The sequence below is a fragment of the Pongo abelii genome, chromosome 14 (assembly GCF_028885655.2).
Source record: "Pongo abelii isolate AG06213 chromosome 14, NHGRI_mPonAbe1-v2.0_pri, whole genome shotgun sequence".
Lineage (NCBI taxonomy): Eukaryota > Metazoa > Chordata > Mammalia > Primates > Hominidae > Pongo > Pongo abelii.
The window spans coordinates 104,654,781-104,675,404 of record NC_071999.2 but is presented as its reverse complement, the minus strand read 5'-3'; the positions used below and the strand labels follow the sequence as shown (position 1 = coordinate 104,675,404).

General features: G+C 48.4%; 1 protein-coding gene across 3 annotated transcripts in view; it reads left to right on the top strand.

Annotated features, from left to right (window-relative positions):
* STK24 (serine/threonine kinase 24) overlaps nucleotides 1–20,624 on the top strand; it is a 132,850-nt gene that overhangs the window by 101,132 nt on the left and 11,094 nt on the right. For all 3 annotated transcript variants that reach the window (XM_063715007.1, XM_024231065.3, XM_054529168.1), the window contains exons 4-7: nucleotides 6,479–6,587; nucleotides 6,860–7,017; nucleotides 17,262–17,447; nucleotides 20,019–20,164. In XM_063715007.1, coding sequence (XP_063571077.1) covers nucleotides 6,479–6,587; nucleotides 6,860–7,017; nucleotides 17,262–17,447; nucleotides 20,019–20,164 — 599 coding nt within the window. The remainder of the gene's footprint in view (nucleotides 1–6,478; nucleotides 6,588–6,859; nucleotides 7,018–17,261; nucleotides 17,448–20,018; nucleotides 20,165–20,624) is intronic.

Below are 20,624 nucleotides of genomic sequence, written 5' to 3'. Positions count from 1 at the left end.
TTATTGTTGTTGTTGTTTTTGGGTAGAAATAGGGTTTTGCTATGTTGGCCAGGCTGGTCTCGAACTCCTGACCTCAAGTGATCCCCCTGTCTCGGCCTCCCAAAGTGCTGGGATTATAGGCCAGGCGCGGTGGCTCACGCCTGTCTGTCTACTTTTGAAACCAGCTGTTTTGTTTCATGGGAAACCAATAAATCTGTTCATAGAAGGAAGCAAGGAAGAATCATGCCTGGAATTATCTCACCTGAAAACAGTTGGGTAGCTTATTTTCTGAAACAGGTTCTATTTACTTTTGTAGGGCTGTTATCATTGTTTCATATTTCACATGACAACTTAGTTTCCAAAATAAGCGTGTAATATTGTCATTTTGGAATTAAGGGGCAGGGTGTGATTATGGGAGGTCGGATGTCGGATGTGGGAGAAGTGGTCATGCCTAAGGGGAACACACACTTCCCTGCTTGCCGGCGCTTCCAGGGCGTGGAGGTGGGGCTGGCCCGCACCAGTGATGTCTCCTCTGAACTCTCCCTCTAGTGCCTTCTGTGGCCTCCAGTCCACATGTAAGGTAGTGGAAGCCAGGTGGAGGGTGGCTGTACCGTCCCGGTCTGTGATTTGCTTGTGTAAAACATGGCTTCCTATTGGGTTTTGATGCAGTGCTTACAGATAACCAGCATATGTCATGAGCGCAGCTGAAGTCATCCTTGAAACATAGTAAATGCAAACGAATTCGTGCAGCTGTTTAGCACTTGCTGTCTCATTCCCGCTGTGGTTATGCAGCGAAGTCACTGTGATCACCCTTTCCCCACCCCTTCTGTAAGTGCAGGGCATTTAGGTGAGTGATGATTTTCAAGATAGGCCAGGTCTGTCATTGCAGTGTTAGAGGTTGGGTCCTGGATGATAGGTGGTCATCAGGATGACAGGGCTGCGGTTTTCACCGCGGTTGCAGGGAGAGCTGAAGGAAGCTGTGTTATTTTAGTGTAGTCTACATAGATTTTATTCATTAAGGAAAAAAAGCCCCTTTGAGAGGAAACTTCTTAGGCCTGGTACAGTGGCTCACACTTAATAGTCTGTTCACTTTTGGGAGGCTGAGGTGGGAGGATCACTTGAGCCCAGAAGTTCAGGACTGGCCTGGGCCACATAGCAAAATCCCATCTCTATAAAAAATTTAATTCTAAAGTAAATAAGATGAAACTTCTTTCTCACAGTAATAATAGCAATTGATAGTATGTTTTGGGAAGATAAACTTCTGAAACTATATGTATCTCCAGAAGGCTAACATACCCAATTTACCTAATCAAATGCTGTTATAAACCATAAAAATAATTGATAAAAATGGTATTAAGGCAGATTTCAAGAAAAATTAATATGGTATAAAATTATATTAAAAAGGGAAAAACAGCAATGTAGCGGGATTACTTTTACAACTTATTTTGGTTCCTTTCCATAAATGTTCACATAAAGAGCTTTTCATTTTTTCACCCTGTTGGGAAATACTACAGAAATGTAGAAAATTACCTCATTTTATGTAATTAGATTTACTTTTATCTTAAGTGAATTTCATTTGTAGCATATACGAAGTTGTTTACAGGGACTCTTTTTCCAACATTAAGTCCTTCAGAAGAGCAATTCCAGGAATGCTTTAGCGTGTTCATTTTTAATGGTATAATAATTTAATTTATTTGATGATAACCTTCGGATTTCTTTGAATTGCAGTCTGTGAAATTTTAAATACTACAGTTGGAAGGGTAAAACTCTCCACTTAAAAAATCCCAGATAGTGTGAGACTTCCAGCAAACCATTTTTCACTTCTGCTTAAGGAGTTCTGGTGACAAGGGACAGACATTCCTTTTTGAATGTCCCTAATCGTCTCATTTAATTGGTGCAGGAATGGAGACCCTCATGGGTGAGGGGTCCCAGCCAGGAGACCCTCAGGATTGAGGGGTCCCAGCTAGCAGAGGCTGGGCCTTGACACTTGCTCTGCCAGTTCAGAGCCTGTGGCCTCCCTTGACCCCACACTGTCCTCTACCGACCTCTGATGTTGTCATCTTTCTCCATCTTTACCCTTTTCTGTTGGCCTGCTCTCAGCCCCTCAAAGAGGCCACACTTTCTTGGGAAGGGGTGTTTTGGAGGTAGGCTGGGAGCTGTTGCAGTCTTTGCTTCTTTCCCACATCCGCACCACCGGGCCCCCTTGAGGTGCAAGGGTCTGCCGGAGTTGAGGGGAACTGAAAGTCCATCTGGAAATTTACAGATGCCTGGGGCACCCTGGAGAGGGGAAGTGACTTTGCCCCAAGTTAAAAATTGGGTGGCAGACAACATGGCATATACATAAATCTCGGGCCCCACATGTCAGAGCGAAGGACGAAGCAGAGAGGCTTTATGACTTGAAGGCTGGGATGAGCCCAGGTCTGCTTGGGCGAGTTGCTGAGACGTCACCCGTGGACAGCTAGCCCAGGTCTGCTGTCGGGCATAAGCATCCCTCAGCTGGCAGGGGTGCGTCCCTTAGCAGCCATCTTTGCTGCTCTCCGGGTGCTTTTTAACTTTTAAAAAATGCAAATTTGGGATCTCAGGTGGAGAATAGAGACAGTATTATTAAGAGCCATGAATATAAAATAGGTACACATTTTTGTTTTGAATGCACATATTTGAGTGTGTGCTCAGTCTGTTGGTTTAAAAAATTTTAAATAAAATGGTAAATGGAAATTAAGTGTTTGTATGATCCCAAGGCCACTGGGCTCTTGGAATATAGCTTGAAAACTGCTCACGTCAGTCATCTCTCAAGTTCCAGCCGCCTTGCCTGTAGGGTGCCCTGACTTAGAAGAGCATAAGAAGTATCACCCTAACTTAAATGCAGTCCATCTTTGTAGCCTAGCGAGGGAAACCATTTTTCATTCGGCATAGACTTGTGTGCCTCCCGCGTGTCAGGGGCTGCTCTGGCCGTTGGGGGTTATTGCTGTTGGACACAGCAGCAGAAAGTCCTGCTCTCAGGGAGTTCTGGTGGGGAGGTCAGTCAATTACACTATTTGTTAGAAGGTTCCTTCCTTACAAGGAAAACAGTGCAGGCGAGGGAGGTGAGTGGGGGAGCTGGAGTGAGGATGAGCCACAGAGGGCCTCAGACCAGAAGGTTTTAGCTGATTAAAAGATCAGCCAGTGTTGCCAGAGAATCCGAGGGACAACCTTGGAATCTAATTACAGAGGGACTATGCTACATAAATCAGTCACTTAATCAGGCAGAGATGTTTGACAGACTTAAAAAATGAGTACACAACATGGGTTTTAAGAAATGAGATGGCATATTCATTGATGTTTAGGCCAAGTTGCCGTCATAGCAGCTCTAAAACAGTGTCTCACAAAAGATAGAAATGTATTTCTCCCCCGCGCTTGGAGTCAGTGGCTCCGGTCCATACCATCAAGGTCTGTGCTGGTGGGTGGCTCCAGCATCTGGAGCCCCAGGCTTCCCTCGGTCTTCAGCCATTGTCCTCTCCCACTGCCAGTGCTTCAGGGCCAAGACCAAGCAGGAGCATGGGGCACGTTTGCTCCTGTCTGACCCGCTGGCGAGGTCTTAGTCACCTGACCACAGGCTGCTGCTCAGAGTCTGGGAAATGTGGTCTCTTGTTGTGGCTGAGTGCCCGGCTGATAGTCCCTGTTACAGAGCTTCGAAGCAGGGGAGGACAGGCTCAGGGAGGGGGAGTTAGAAGTCATCCAGAGGTGGGATGTGGTCTAAGTTTTTTTCCTGGGTCCTATTTGAAGAGTCTGCAAGTGCCTGAATGATGGAGAGCATGGTCACGATGGCGAACGCCATCTGATGACTTGGAGAGCTTGGCCTGGTCCGAGCTGCTCATGAGGCACTCTGGGGGATAGACAGCAGCTGAATACCCTTTATAGTGGATTTTGACGCAGAAAGGATTTCCCCCCAAGTAAAGAGAGTTTTCTCTCTTTTTCTCCCCTTCCTCCTCATTCCCCATGGGCATATAAGTCATTGATGGATGGTGTTCAGGGCAGATTTAAAAGGGCAGAACCATGCAGATAGTCATCACAGAGCCAGCCCTTAATTATCCAGGGGAGGATTTTCCATGAGTGTTCCTCACCTCTTCCTCTTAGCGCCCTTTGGGAATGACAGCAGGCCGCTCTGCCGTTGCTTTCGGGAGACTTGGTAATGGAAGGGAGGTGGTTAAGTCCAGATCTAACCACAGGTATTGATCGTCGGCTTGGGCACAGACTTGGTGAAGGAGGAGATGGGAGATGGGACCCGACTCTAATGTGACTTTTTTTTTGAGACGGAATCTTGCTCTGTCGCCCAGGCTGGAGTGCAATGGTGCGATCTTGGCTCATTGCAACCTCTGCCTCCTGGGTTCAAGCAATTCTCCTGCCTCAGCCTCCCAAGTAGCTGGGATTACAAGCATGTGCCATCATGCCCGGCTAATTTTTCTGTGTTTTTAGTAGAGATGGGGTTTCACCATGTTGGCCAGGCTGGTCTCGAACTCCCAACCTCAGGCGATCCACCCACCTCGGCCTCCCAAAGTGCTGGGATTACAGGTGTGAGCCACCAAGCCTGGCCTCTAACATGACTTTGATCTTTGGTTGACTGGATTCTCCTGCACTCCAGCGTTATGAACAAAAGCAAACACTCCGGCATCTCTATCCTCCTCCCCACTGTCCACCCAGGTGTTGAGAAAAGTCTGTGTTCCTCATTTTGAAAATTAAAATTTCTACATTCTGTGAACACTGAAAAATAGATGTGGAGAAAGCTGACTTAAGGCATAGTTTTCCCGATTGTGTTCTTTAGAATAGTAGTTTTGATATGCATTTCTTGTAAATAAGACTTTTGGTCAGGTAACTGGGAAAAACTACGTTCTGGGGAACAGAGTCTGTGCCGTAATGTCTTAGTCTGAGGTAACTTTTGGACAATATCTTAATTGGAATTTGGGACAATTTCTGGCAGGTGATGGAGACGGGCATTTTGACCTTCTCTGAGCATATGTGTGAGGTCAAACTAAAAGCGATAAGTGCATTCTGTGCACCTGGGTCCTTGGTGGAGAAGGCCGGGGTGGCTGGATTCCAGGTGTGTCTGCTGCCAGGCAGGCCAGAGTCCCAGCGAGGCCAGCGTGTGAGGAGAGGCCGCCTCTGAGAGTGGCCCTGACCCTGGGATTGCTGTGTAGACCAGGGCAGGCCTGCGAGCCAAGGCAGCACAGCTCACCCATGGGCCGGAAAGCAGGGCCAGGTATGAGTCAGGCTGTGGTTTCGGTGACAAGGGCTGTCTCAGTTGCCCCCACACTGCACCCCACAAGTACTTCCGGATGTGGAACAGGACGTGAAGGAGCTGAGGCACGCAAGGAGGACTGTCGGGCTCTGTCCCAGAGATGTGCACGCCTGAGTCGGATGCTTCCTGTGGAGGAGCGCCCTAGTTTTCATCCCCTTTGGCTTAAAGCACATTTCTTATCTTTTTAAAACTAAGTGAAAGGCCCCAGATTGTATCTTCCTGTTGGCTAAAATGTGTGGGTGTGGGCTGTGAAGACATTCACTGTCAAGTCTGAAAACCAAGAATGGAGGACCATGATTTGGGGGAACCCTACCTGCATCAATTAGACGTCTGGCTCCGTTTCTGTGGTTCCGGGGAGCGCTGGTGGCTTTGCTGCTGTCATCCGTGGAATTACTGTTTGTGACTGACTGCCCCACTCTGCAGGGGGCGGGGTCTTCCCATCTGGTTTGAAGTGAGCCTGTGTTACCCTGGTTTTCCTTTCCTTTTAAATGGAGATGTGGATACCTGACATTTCTTCCTTTCATCTTATACAGTTGTGGATATAAAGGAGTCAATAGGAACAATTATTTTGAGTTTCTGAGAAGAAAAGCGTTCAGAGGTAATGATTACCTTAGGGATAATATAATAGTTATTTTTATTATATAATATCTATTACATAACAAATCCCAAACTATTAGGATTTAAGCTCTTTCAGCTGCATTCCCCCAAGTTGGGGAGCTTTAACTGCAGATTTAAAAAATTCTAATACAAAGATATCCTCAGAGGCGCCTGGCTCCTAGGCCTTCTTTCCTGGGTGTTTTTGGGTACCAGGGGTGAGCCTTCTGGTAAGGGAACCACATATGTTAGGATAGATCCTGGCTGCTCTGTCTCTTGGCTGTTCGTTTCCTGGAGTGAAATCCCCAGCCTGTACCCCGCCCCTGCCATGGCCAGGGGGTCGCCCTGTGGTCAGCTGCAGGCGCAGGCGGGGCCGCGGGCTTCCTCATTGGCTCCGCTTTGCTTCTCGGCTGGTTTGGCTTCATTCAGCAAAGCCGTTTTCTCGGGCCCTTTGTTTTTTTAAGGGTCCCTCAGTGGACTGTAATTGTTAGGGCAAAATCATGTGTTCTAAGTGAAGAAGATTTCAGGTTTTAATTACCCTTGTCCATTAACATGGGTAGTGTTTCTGTTTTATCTCAAACTTTTCATAAGATAATCATTTAAGTGACTTTAAGAATTTTTTTCTCTTCTTAGTTAGAACCTGGCCCGTTAGATGAAACCCAGATCGCTACTATATTAAGAGAAATACTGAAAGGACTCGATTATCTCCATTCGGAGAAGAAAATCCACAGAGACATTAAAGGTAAGAGGACATCCATTTTCATTCCTTTGAAATACCGAAGGCGGTGGTGGGGTTGCCCTGAAGCCTTCTCAAGGGAAGGTGCTGGCACCCATTTGTCCTGCACATTTGCCTTGCCTGGGCTGGGCTGGCTTTGAGGGGGTCTGACAAAAAGTGTAGCCCCTGGTGCCTGTTTTCGGTGGGCTCGCCACCTAGCTGGGGAGAAGACACGCTTGTGGCAGTGCACGGAGTTGTAAGTCCACGCCTCCCAGGGCCCCCTTGGCTTTCTTTTGCAGCGGCCAATGTCCTGCTATCTGAGCATGGTGAGGTGAAGCTGGCGGACTTTGGTGTGGCCGGCCAGCTGACGGACACCCAGATCAAAAGGAACACCTTCGTGGGCACCCCGTTCTGGATGGCACCCGAGGTCATCAAACAGTCGGCCTACGACTCGAAGGTGAGGGGAGGGTGAGGGCGGCGCCGCGCCGCGCCGCGCCTCACGAGGCCTGGAGGGCTCCCACCTTTTGTTCCTTATCCTGGTAGCTTTTCTAAGTTGGAACGAAGCTGGTACCTTGAGGTAGGTCATAAAGGTAATTCTTCAACCTTGGTTATGAACAGTTTTCTCCTCTGTCTCCTGCTGTATCATTTAATACCCTGTGCTGATCCAGCCCACCATGATCGAGGTTTTTAACTCAAGCTGTGTTTGTTTGGTGGCAGTGGGGACACAGGGCGGAGTGGGTTCAGAGAGGGGTGGCAGGAACCGAAGGGCCATGGTGGCGAGGGGTGGAGGTGTGTGCGGTTGCAGAGGGGCTCCACCTGCTGTCTGGGCACAGCTGGGGGTCGAAGTGCAAGTGCATGGAGTCTGCAACCTTGAAGGGGCCTGAAGAGAAAGGAGCTCCCACAAGAGAAATGGGGGGAGTCCATGCAAGTGTGAGAATGGAGGAAGAACAGTGCTCTGAGTGACTGCTGCAGGGTCTTCCTATTATTTTTAGTTCTGAGGATTCTCGTTCCCAGCCTGTCCTTGTCAACATGAGATGAAACCCTAACCCTTTCTTCCCACTGTTTTTTACTTGTCCTGTGTTAGGGATGCTCTCCTAATTTTTCTCATATTCTTTTTCTCTGTTGCCCTCCACTTTTGTGAACTCTGTTAGATGGGACAAAAAATCCCGGGACTTTGCCTCCTGGGGCTCTGGTTTAACTTCAGTTCCCACAGTCTGCTCTTCTCAGGACCCTGTACGCAGTTAAAAGGCCACATGATCCACGGAGAATTGGCTTTTCTGGGCCCCAACTTTCTGAGCAAACAAATACCTAACTCAGATATGCATACGGGCCGAACCTTGCTGCTGCTTTTAAATAGAAATCTTCCCAGTACCCAGTAGACTTCCCACCTTGTTAAACATAGTACAGGAAGCACCGGGTGACTTTCCCTGCAGACCCAGGTCACTGTTGCAAGCTATAGACTGTTAGAAAGCATCCAGGTTGTAGCTCAAGTTGCAGGTGTACCTGGTTCCACCATGGGAGGAGTGAGCCCGTCTCACTGTTGAGTGGTAGCGGTCGCCGTGACTTTTCTGAGCACTATGATGGCCTTGACAGCCACTGGCTGGTGAGTGACTAGTGGGTTCCCCCACCCCCCACATAGCAGACCTGGCTGGTCTTGGGTGTGTGCCCTTGCTTGGGAGTATCTCTACCCCACGTGGGAGGGACACTGCCTTGGCTGCTTCTCATCTGCAGCCACTTTGGCTATTGACCCTTTTCCTGGGGTCATGTAATTTTGGGACTCGACCAGGAACTTACACTAAGTTTAGTCCATTCTCTTTATTTTAAGCTGAGCCCATTTATCAAAGTTCATCTGTGTAGATTTTGGCAAGGCTGAGACTAGAACCCATGTTTCTTAACTCATTGGATGACACCACCTCGATTATTCTCTTCTCATTCTTTGTAGTAAATTAGTTGATGTACCATGTGACTGAGGACTCTGATTTTAGATTTCCCTCCCTCTCTCCCTCCTTTCCTCCCTCCCTCTCTCCCTCCCTCCTTTCCTCCCTCCCTCTCTCCCTCCTTTCCTCCCTCCCTCTCTCCCTCCTTTCCTCCCTCCCTCTCTCCCTCCTTTCCTCCCTCCCTCTCTCCCTCCTTTCCTCCCTCCCTCTCTCCCTCCCTCTCTCCCTCCTTTCCTCCCTCCCTCTCTCCCTCCCTCTCTCCCTCCCTCTCTCCCTCCTTTCCTCCCTCCCTCTCTCCCTCCTTTCCTCCCTCCCTCTCTCCCTCCTTTCCTCCCTCCCTCTCTCCCTCCTTTCCTCCCTCCCTCCCTCCCTCCTTCCCTCCCTCCCTCCCTCCCTCCCTCCCTCCCTCCCTCCCTCCCTCCTTCCTTCCTTCCTTCCTTTCCTCCCTCCCTCTCTCCTTCCTTCCTTTCCTCCCTTCCTTTCCTCCCTCCCTCCTTCCTTTCCTCCCTCCCTCTCTCCTTCCTTCCCTCTCTCCCTCCTTCCCTCCCTCCCTCCCTCCCTCCTTCCTTCCTTTCCTCCCTCCCTCTCTCCTTCCTTCCTTTCCTCCCTCCCTCCTTCCTTTCCTCCCTCCCTCTCTCCTTCCTTCCCTCCCTCCCTTCTTCCCTCCCTCCCTCCCTCCCTCCTTTCCTCCCTCCTTTCCTCCCTCCTTCCCTCCCTCCTTTCCTCCCTCCCTCCCTCCCTCCTTTCCTCCCTGCCTCCCTCCTTTCCTCCCTCCCTCCCTCCTTTCCTCCCTCCCTCCCTCCTTTCCTCCCTCCCTCCCTCCTTTCCTCCCTCCCTCCCTCCTTCCTTCCTTTCCTCCCTCCCTCCCTCCTTCCTTCCTTTCCTCCCTCCCTCCTTCCTTCCTTTCCTCCCTCCCTCCCTCCTTCCTTTCCTCCCTCCCTCCTTCCTTTCCTCCCTCCCTCCCTCCTTTCCTCCCTCCCTCCTTTCCTCCCTCCCTCCTTTCCTCCCTCCCTTCCTCCCTCCCTCCCTCTTTTCCTCCCTCTTTTCCTCCCTCCCTCCCTCCCTTTTCCTCCCTCCCTCCCTCCCTCCCTTTTCCTCCCTCCTCCCTCCCTCCTTCCTTTTCTCCTTCCTTTCCTCCTTCCTTTCCTCCCCCTTCCCTCCCTCCCTCCCTCCTTCCTTCCCTCCCTCCCTCCTTCCTTCCTTTCCTCCCTCCATCCCTCCTTCCTTTCCTCCCTCCCTCCCTCCTTCCTTTCCTCCCTCCCTCCCTCCTTCCTTTCCTCCCTCCCTCCCTCCTTCCTTCCTCCCTCCCTCCTTCCTTTCCTCCCTCCCTCCCTCCTTCCTTTCCTCCCTCCCTCCTTTCCTCTCTTTCCTCCCTCCCTCCCTCCCTCTTTTCCTCCCTCCCTCCCTTTTCCTCCCTCCCTCCCTCTTTTCCTCCCTCCTCCCTCCCTCCTTCCTTTTCTCCTTCCTTTTCTCCTTCCTTTCCTCCCTCCTCCCTTTCCTCCCTCTTTCTTTTCCTCCCTCTTCCCTTTCCTCTCCCTTTCCTTCCTCCCCTTCCTTCTCTCTCTCTCTTTCATTATTGTATTTATTTCATATTGATTTTTTCATTTAACCCATTCTGTGTAGGCACATTTTTCTAGATTCCAGTAATACCAGAGTAGACAAGAACAAAAGTCTCTTCTCCTGTATGTCTTAAATTCATATGGGGGAGACTGACAGTAAACAGGAAGAATTGACAGCACTTTAGGAGCAAGCGTGCTGTGTTGTAGTCACCATTTTCAGTGAGTTACCTGCTTTTGGTCACAAATATCCCTAGAGAGTGGCGGGGCAGAAGGCGTGGGCACCTCAGCATGCGGCCATTTCAGGGTTGGGCCCTGGGAAGTTGGCGTTCTAGTTGAGACGCAAGCTGACAGAGGTTTAAGAGTTTTGAAAGAATCAGTGCACAGCTCTAATTGGTGTTTTTAAAGAAAAATCCAGAATAAATATAACAGAAGAATGTTTAAAGATTTAAAACTTACCCAAGTTCAAGAATGATGTGAACCCATAAGTCAAAGAGGTTGCCTGGTACCAAGCAAAATGAATGAATAGAGATGATTACGTATGTCAGAATCTTTTCCAGAGGGAAAAAAGGTGTATTACAAACTTACTAAAAAATTAAGTGCCTTCAAAGGAAGAAAATCAAGCTGGTGCCATTCATTCACAAATTTGTACTGAGCAACTGCACTGTGAATACAACTGTGAGCAAGACAGCACGCTCCGTCCTCTCCTGAAGTAGAAGAAACAATAAATAAGCAGTTTCAGATCATGCAAAGTGCCATGGAGAAAAGGAGACAGGGCCATGTGAAGATCTTCTGTTTTTGGTTCCACCATCACTGCTCACATGAGAACCTTTATTCAAGAGCTGTCCTGTCTGCCTGAGCAATCTCCACCCACCTTCCTTGAAGGGCAAGTCCTCCCTGGGCGTTTGCTGGAGGTGGTGTCAGAACGTCACAGCTTGGCCGCCTTCTTCTCCAAGCTCTTTCAACATCAGGAGGCTCTGGCCAGGTGTGCTGGCTCACAAGCGCCTGTAATCCCAGCACTTTGGGAAGCTGAGGCTGGGAGTTTGAGACCAGCCTGGCTAATATGGTGAAACCCCATTTCTACTAAAAATACTAAAATTAGCTAGGCATGGTATACTGCACCCCAGCCTGAACGACACAGCAAGACCCTGTCTCAAAAATAAAAATTAAAAAATAAACCATCAGGAGGCTCTGATCTGATCAGAAGGTGTAGCAGTATTGTGGGGTGGATTAGAGAATGGTCTCCCTCTTCTGGGGAGTGCACACTTGGTTGGGAAGGAGATAGTACGAGAAAATGAGTCACATTTTTGATCCGTTTTTACCTTAACTCTGACTTGGGTCAGAAATTACTTGCTTGGATCCTACCCAGCAACTCTGAACTGGAAATCATGAGCAAACTCTTATGTTGATGTGAAATTGACTTTCCAGGTTTGTTGACCCAGGAGGCGTGTGGTGAGGTCTGATGAGGGTCATGTCTGTGTCTGAGTCTCAAAGTTCTCAGAAGTGGGGTTTCATGCTGGGGCCTTAGGGCTGAGGTTTCCTTTGTTACCCACTGGGTGTGGCTCTGGACTGGCAGCTCTTGTTGCAAGCAGGGCCTGATAAGGGCACTCTTCCAGGCTGCCCTGTGCGTGTCCCTCCAGTGGCTGGCTTGCCTGCCGGGCAGCCAGTGCTCTTTTGGGGTACGTTGGAGGCCGCTCTGGTCTCACAGCTCACTCGGCTGCTTCCCAGCTTTCCCTCCGTTCTCTCTTGCATGACGTGTAGGCATCTCCCCTCCTGGTCTGTGCACCGCAGGTAAGGAAAGACCTTCCAGCTACTGGGGACAGGGTTCTGTATGGTAGTTATGAAGGCACGTGCCCAAGTCACACCTAGGTTCACACGCCGATTGTCAAAGGAAGGGTGGGTTGGGAGAAGTGATGGACTTCACCTGCCTCACTAGCTTCTTCGTCTCACTGAACTAAAGGGAATACAAACCTCCGTTTCCTGTATATGTTTGGAACCTTTTTGAGCCCTTTTTGAGCATTGTCACCTCTGGCAGTACCTGTGCCCCCTCATCTTGTCTGGCCTGCTCAGGTGTTGCTGAATGTCTTTGCATACAAAGGGCATCTTATGTCAATCTCAGTTCTTAACCTAAGCATGACATTACTAAGTCCTGATTGCCCATATGTCGTAAGAACCTTCATTACTAATGTTTTAAGGTGATTTGGGGAAGTTTGGTTTGTTTGAAGGAGTCCCCATCCTTTGGAGATGGTGCTAAGGGAGATAACTCTGCTCGCTGTGAAGAAGCCTCCAGTTTCAACACTAGAGAAAGGTCTTGGGCTGAAGAACTCTCATCTCCCTTTTTCCTTGTAAGATTATTATGATGGTATGTTAGCAAATGGATTGTGCTTGGTTTGCAGTGTAACCATGGTGAAAAGTGGAAACTGGTGATGCATTGATGGAAAAAAATAGCATTGTTGAAGATGAGTGAAAGTGTGATGGGATGAGCCGATGGGATGCCAGAACCCAGGCAGCCAGCCTGTCTACTGTACTGGGTACCAGCCCTTCCTGTCACTGGGCACTGAGCCCACGGCCTCCCTGCTCCTGCCTACGGATCAGGAATTGCCCACAGGCCTGGCTGGGAGGATGAGCCCGAGGGCCAGGGAAGAATGTGAACCAGGAGACAGCAGGCTTTATTTTCGCATGAGTAATGTTGGGCCACTTTGGTCAACCTCGCGTTGCTCTTAATGGTCGTAAACATCACCTACGCCTCTAGATGCCAGTTACAAGTGTGTTCCTAAAGATTGTATCTGCTTAAGTAATAAGCTTATATCAAATGAGATTTTGTTTTGATTGATTACACCTGTGACTTAGGGTAATGCCTGGTTTTCTTCTTGATTATAGAGTTGATTGGTTTCTTCTAGAATTATTTTCTCTATATAATTAAAATCACTTAAATTGTATCTTCAGATGTGTAGCCAGCATACTTTATTTGACACGATATTGTGAAGATGTAGGATGCTGTTGCATAGATCCCCACCTCTCCCAATGTCGAGGAGAGTCCTGAATTATCAGTAACAAAGAACTCAGGGTGGTCACTCAGGAGTGTGCTCCAGAAGATTCGTTTGCAGTTAATGTGTGCATTTGCAGCTTTTGACTGGAGCTTATATTAGAAACCACTGTTTGTTTTCTCTGTGAGCAGTGTCTTAATGTCTAATTTATATCTTTCCCAAATGGCCCCAAACGGGTCTCTCCTTCCACCTCATTATAATTGCTTTGGTAATTGTAATTACTTTAAAACTCAGATATAGGCCAGGCACAGTGGCCCACGCCTATAATCCCAGCACTTCGGGAGGCCCTGGTGGGAGGATAGCTTGAGGCCAGGAGTTCAAGACCAACCTGGGTAACAAAGCAAGAGCCCCCCCCCCCCCGACTCCCACCTCTACAAAAAATTTAAAAATTAGCTGGGCATGGCTGTGTGCCCTGTAGTCCCAGCTATCCAGGAGGCTGAGGTGGGAGGATGGCTTGAGCCTAGGAGGTCGAGGCTCCAGCCTGGGTGACAGTGAGTCCCGCCCTCCTCCCCCCTCCAAAGAAAAAAAAAAGACACAAACAAAAACCTCAGACACAAGTTCTTGATCTGCTGTCATTTTTCCTAGAAGCAGTAATAGACAAATTCAAATATATTTATGAGTTTCCCTATCCACACATTGTTGAGTACATCCTACTTCATCAAGTTAATGTGCCATAGCAACTTAATCATTCTTCTGAGGTTGAACATAAGTAATGTTGCTGTTGAATATTTTGGGCAGCATATACCATTTTCCAAATTTAAAATGTAGTATAGATGCCTAGGAGTCGAAGTAATTGGTTTTAACAAGTTTGGATATTTTTGTGGCTTTCGATTTGTATGCCAAATTGCTTGCCATTGATTCACGTGCCAGTCCAGGATTCCAAATTAGTCATAATTAGATGTCTGGTGGGAGAGCCAGCAGGCAGGAAGACCACGTGGGAGCCCCCTACAGAAGTCCTGGGGAGAAGAGATCCCTTTAGACTAATCCAAAGTTAGAAGGGGTAGAGGGGATGCAGGGTGCTGAGAACCCCCAGGAACCATATACCCTTGGTTGCAGCTGAATTTAGGAGGGTCCAAAGAGGGGATCCTAAGGAGCTGGGTGACCCTCATGCCCCTGGCATGGCTGCCTGGGAGGATGTCCCCCCCCTTTTTTTGATACAGGGTCTTGCTCTGTCACCCAGACTTATGATCTCGCTCACTGCAACTTCTTCCGCCCAGGTTCAAATGATTCTCCTGCCTCAGCCTACCGAGTAGCTGGGACTACAGGTGCAGGCCACCATGCCCCATCTGATTTTTGTATTTTTAGTAGAGTTGGGGTTTTGCCATGTTGGCCAGGCTGATCTCGAACTCCTGGCTTCAAGTGATCTGCCTGCCTCAGCCTCCCAAGGTGGTGGGATTACAGGTGTGAGCCACCGCACCTGGCCCCCATGTTTGTTCTTGATGGTGCTATACCAGCTACCCTCCTTGGAAGCCAGGAGAGTGATATGTGGGTTGCATTCAGATGGGGCCGGCAGGGGTTTTCTCAGTGAACTTCCCGTGGCTCACGCTGGCGTGCGGAAGCAGGCGTTCGGGCTTCGGTGCTGGCTGCCGCCTGCTTATTGTCTGTCCCTGAACCTGAAAAGCAAGTTCTCGGGCCTCTGAGTAAAACCAAGGCAAGCACATCACCGACATACTCTCAGCAGAGATCGGCCTCTGCCGGGGCCTGCCTGCCAGTCACCGAGTGCGTTTAGCTGGTTGAGAGATGCTTGGAGGTCTGGAGGTGCGTCCGTCAGAGATCATGTTCAGTAGCGCAATAGGGAGACCGTAGTTAATAATTTATTGTGTTTCAAATAGCCAGAAGGGAAGATTCGGAATATCCCAACACAAAGGAATGAGCCGTGTTTGAGGTGAGGGGGATCCCAGCTACCCAGATTTGATTGTTACACGCTGTATACTTGTACCAGAAAAAATTCGTGTAACTATTATGTACCCTTAAAAATGAGAAGGATCTGGGTCTGTATGGCTAGGAGACAGTATGCTTTGAAAACAACAGTAGCTGTAATGAAATCTGAGAGGCCTGGGGGAAGCAGACAGATGTGGAATCACACAAACTTGAGAGCCACCTGGTGTGGAGAACCGCTGCCGCACGAGAGTCACGATTGCTGCCTCTGTTCTTGCCTCCCCCCTTGCCTCTCCCCTCCTTGGTCCTCCCTCCTTGTGCCTGCTCACTCCTGTCCTCCTGCCGCTGCCACAGTTCTGGGTGCTTGCCCACCCTGTGCTCCCGTGCACCTGCTTCCCCCCTCCTAGGGGCAAGAGACTGGGATCAGTTGCATTTTTGCTGATTTTTAAGATAATGCAATGCAAAATAAAGCAAAGAGTCCAAGTTGTAGAGGGAAGGAAAATAGTATTACTTCTAACATCAGTTCTTCTAGACTGACCCCTTCAGTACAAGATTTAGTAGAAAGAATTTAGAACAAGACTTGCTGGCAGCTTTTCATCTTCACTGAGAATAAGGAAATAGAATATGCTGTAGGCATCATTCCCATGGACTGCTGGGCTCGGGGGCTTCCAGTAGGGATTTCTGGTACTCACTAAGGCTGCAGGAACATGGTAAGTGTGTCCTCTGGATAGTTAAAGCACCCTGCAGCCATAACGATGCTTCAGCCTACGCATTTCCTTGCTGTAGAGTGAGTGCGAGAGATGTATTCGATTCTCACTAAAGTTCTCGGAATAATGATGGATTCCAGTGCACAGTGAGAACAGCAGGAAAGCTGTACCAGACTCAGGCATGTTCTCTAACCCAGTCCCCATTCGTCTTTCACCAGCCCGTATAGGACTGTGTTCTGCCTCGTTGTCGGCGTCTGTCCTGTTTGGGGATTGTTGTCACCTGCTGTCAATGTCTCATCAGCTGTCAAGTTCCTCTTAAGATGGCCTGGCTCTTCTCATTGACATGACACGTTCAAGGAATTCATTCCTTTGCCTAACTGCTTGGTTGTGCCACAGGCCTGTGCTGGGCGGAAGGAGGTGGGGCAGCTGGGACCTGAGATGTCCTAGTGGGGCCACATGGCTTCTGCAAATGTCTCTTCTGGGACATTCGGCAGAAAATGCAGGCACTAGAGAGACACAGTAAATGACACCAGCAAGAAACCAGACAAATCCTGAATTTGGGACCTGTTTCTTTAAGTTGATGTCCGTGGGGAGACTGAGGAGAGGACTGTTGTAGGTTGAAAGAGCCTTAGCGACCTGGCAGTCAGTTGTACCCCGTGGACTTTGTTTGGATCCTGATTCAGATAAACCAACCATGGAATGACTGTTTTTGAACAGCTGAGAACATTTAATTATACATGACATTAAGGAATTCGTGTTAATTTCAGGCACTGATAGGTAGTAAAACGTCCGTATGTTGGCACACTGAAGTACTCGGGGGGAAATGTCATGACGACTGATGGATTTTAAAATATACTCGGGGAACACATGGACAAAGCTCATATGGCAAAATGTTAATTACTAAATTCATGCATTAGGTAGATGAGGATGCATTATATTAATATTTCTCGGTTCTTTGTATGTTTGAACATTTTCATAATAAACTTTTTTAAGTTCTGGGCCCCTTGTAAGGTACCTTGCATGGACACCTCCTCCTCTTCCACCTCCTCCTCTTCCACCTCCATTCTACAGATGAGCGAAACAAGGCTCAGAGGTTAGCTCTTTCATCTACCGTCACAGGACTTTTGACTGTAGAACTGGCATTTCAACCCAGGTCTCTTGAGACCAAGGTGCCCACTCTCGACCTCAGAGCTGTGCCCTAAGTTCTAAGCACTGCTGGAGGGGGTGACTCACGAGTGTACACCCACTCCGGACTCCTCTCTGCTCACCTCTCTTACCCGTCCGGCTGGCTGCGGGGACTCCATGGGGAATGCCGAACGCATCCAGCAGGAGGCGCAGTAGGAGTGAATTGATAAGCCGTCTCCATGTAGAGGCAGAAAACATTTGGCATATTACAGTTTCTCCTGTTGTTGTCTCTTTTGAAATTACAGCGAGGGCTTATGTTTTTAAATATCAGTTAAAAATACCTTCTTCAAAAGCTCAGAAGTATTGAGACGTGTTACCATTTTCCCCCTAAATACCATGTATTGGAATTGATTCCTGCTTGGTGTTTGTAAAGATGCTTTTCTTGTTGCAGGCAGACATCTGGTCCCTGGGCATAACAGCTATTGAACTTGCAAGAGGGGAACCACCTCATTCCGAGCTGCACCCCATGAAAGTTTTATTCCTCATTCCAAAGAACAACCCACCGACGTTGGAAGGAAACTACAGTAAACCCCTCAAGGAGTTTGTGGAGGCCTGTTTGAATAAGGAGCCGAGCTTTGTAAGTTTCCCAGGGATCACAGCGTACCTCCTCATGTGTGGCTTGACTTGGTTGAGATACATCCTGTTGGGATTGCTTTAATCACTCTTTTCAGCTGTCTTCTTGGTATTATTCATTTTTCTTTTTCTAAATAATTATGATTGACTTCTTTGGTTTGCAAATACATTTTAATTTTTAAGTATTAAAAATCTTATTTTCTTTTAGATTTCTACCATCTCATACTTCATTGAATCTGAAGAATATTCTCCTTAATATTAAATGTGGAATCATAAATGTTTAATATTTATAGAGGATCAGGCCATAAACTGTTACACTGTTTTTAATAATGGCAAAGGTTAGATGGAAACAAATGGCTAAATATGTCTTTAAAGTAAATGTTTTCACTTTCTAGGTGGCATGTGTTAGGAAACAAAAGATTAGAAAATATAACCAAGCCACCCTCTTTGCTTCCCCCTTCCCCTTCCTGCCTACTTTCTCTTTTTAGGTTTAATAGACTCTGGCAGAGCCATACAGCAGTAACGACTGTGTGGCTTTGCCTCATTTTTTGTCTGCATTAGGACATTTCTTTGAAAGTAGTGTGTGTGTGTTGGTGTTGGAGGTAGCACCATATGTCCTTGTTTTGTTTCTGAGTTTTCCAGCAGAGGTAGCTGAAGGCCAAGCCAAGCCCCCCTTTTCTTAACTCTTATGTAAAAATGGGTGGTTACTTTTACAAGAGCACCATGGTTTCCTAATATGCCAGTTCTGGTAAAGGAATTAAATGGGGAATGCAACATTTTCTAAGTACGTCTAAGGAGATGCAGGCTGAGACCACCACACCAGCGTTTGATGACTGCATCAGCATCGGGTGGTGGTGGGGCTTGTCCAGCATGCCATGATGCTCTGCATTTTATTACACGATGATGTTTGTTGGAGCCACCATGCACCAGCACTGGTGGAGATGCGTGCAGGCATGTATTCCCGTACAAAGCATGTGTCCTGTATGGGCTTATACCCCAGCACACAGAGCTCCACCCCACAGCTACCGAGGAGCTGGCTGAGAGGCGAGAATATGAGCACCTCCGGGGTAGTTGGGGTTCACCCTTGGGTGGACAGGGAGGGAGAATACTTGAGGTGATCCAGGTTTCTCACGAGTTTGAATCTGAAAACATGCTTGGCTCTTGTAATCAAGCTTTCGTAATTTGGAGTGAGTGGGAACTCGGTTCGACTCAGTGTTTGGGTATTCCTGCTGTCTGTTGCCATTTTGGCCATGCTGGTTTCCTTGGGAAGCACATTCCCTGTCACTATCGCCATCCTCAAGGCAGGCAGCTGACCAAGTGCTGCTTGTGGTGGCCATGCTGAGCCAGGGCATGGGTGAAGTCCTCAGCCCAATCACAAGGGAAGGGAGGGATGGAGGGAGGGACCTGGGAAACAGCCCTTCTAAACCGGGAAAGTTGGTGGTGAAGCGCACCCAGTTGCTCTTTCAGCAGACAGGAAAAAGGGCATCTCCTGGCTTCTTTTCCAGTTTCTCTGAGATAATTTCAAATTGACATTTCTATTATGTGGTTGGATGTGGCCAAACATTAATACAGAAAGTTAACAAAGTGGCCCAGCACGGTAGCTCCCATCTGTAATCCCAGCACTTTGGGAGGCCGAGGCAGGTGCATCACCTGAGGTCAGGAGTTCAAGACCAGCCTGGCCAACATGGTGAAATCCTGTTGCTACTAAAAATACAAAAAATTAGCCCGGCGTGGTGGTGCAGGCCTGTAATCCCAGCTACCCAGCTGAGATTACAGGAGGCAGGAGAATCGCTTGAACTGGGGAGGCGAGGTTGCAGTGAGCCGAAATCGCGCCACTGCACTCCAGCCTGGGCAACAACAGCAAAACTCTGTCTCAAAAAAAAAAAAAAAAGAAAAGACACAGAACATATATTTTGTCAGCATTTGTCATAAAGTATTTTATAAACTGGGAGATAAGCGCGCTCTCTCTCTCTTTTTTCTTTTTTTTTTTTTTTTGAGACGGAGTCTTGCTTTGTTGCCCAGGCTGGAGTGCAGTGGCGCGATCTCCCGGCTCCCTGCAAGCTCCACCTCCTGGGTTCATGCCATTCTCCTGCCTCAGCCTACCGAGTAGCTGGGACTACAGGCGCCCGCCACCATGCCCGGCTAATTTTTTTTTGTATATTTAGTAGAGACGGGTTTCACCGTGTTAGCCAGGATGGTCTCGATCTCCTGACCTTGGGATCCACCCGCCTCGGCCTCCCAAAGTGCTGGGATTACAGGCGTGAGCCACTGCGCACGGCCAGAGATAAGCTCTCTTAAATGATCCCTGTGAAGCTCTGTGCAGAGTTTTCTGTGAAAATGCATTTATTAGGGACCTCGTTGGAAAGGCAGTGCCCTGCCCACCACAGCACCTGGAGCCCAGGCGTAGGTCCTGAGCGACTCGTCTTTGGGTGAGTCGCAGTGAGAAGAGCTGTGGAGTAGAGTCCAGCCATCAGGTGTCAGCGTGGCGGGTCGACATTTTGAGGCAGAAGTCTGTCCTTTGGGGTAGGACCAAGAACTTCATCTCATACTTTCGTTGTTGTGTGTGTTTTTTCAGAGACCCACTGCTAAGGAGTTATTGAAGCACAAGTTTATACTACGCAATGCAAAGAAAACTTCTTACTTGACCGAGCTCATCGACAGGTACAAGAGATGGAAGGCCGAGCAGAGCCATGACGACTCGAGTTCCGAGGATTCTGACGCGTAAGTCGGCCCCTGAACCACCCGAGTGTGTGTGTGGAAGGGATCCGCTGGTCTTTGTCACTGTTTGGTGTGGGTTTTGTTTTCTGTTGAGTTTTTTTTTTTTTTAGACAATCCAGGTTGGTGGCGATTGTTGTGTTAGACACAGCCTGGGCCTGTTTGGGAGTTGTTTAGCCTCTTGACGTTGCTGGTGGAGTTTCTGCGAGTGAACTCTGGTAGAGCTGTGCATGGGGAACTGGACCTGGCTGTTTCATTCTGTTTTGTTTCGTTCTGTTCTGTTCTGTTTTTTGTTTTCCATTAAACTTCCTGTTCTTAAAATCCTGATCAGGTGAAACTGCTTTACATGGATGTCTGAAAGGCCAGAAATGTACGTGTTTGTGATTCTCTGTTGTGTCTGGTAGAAGCTTCTGTACCAGGAGTGACTTACTGAGAACTGCTGTCAAGTTTGGCATCTAGGAATTCC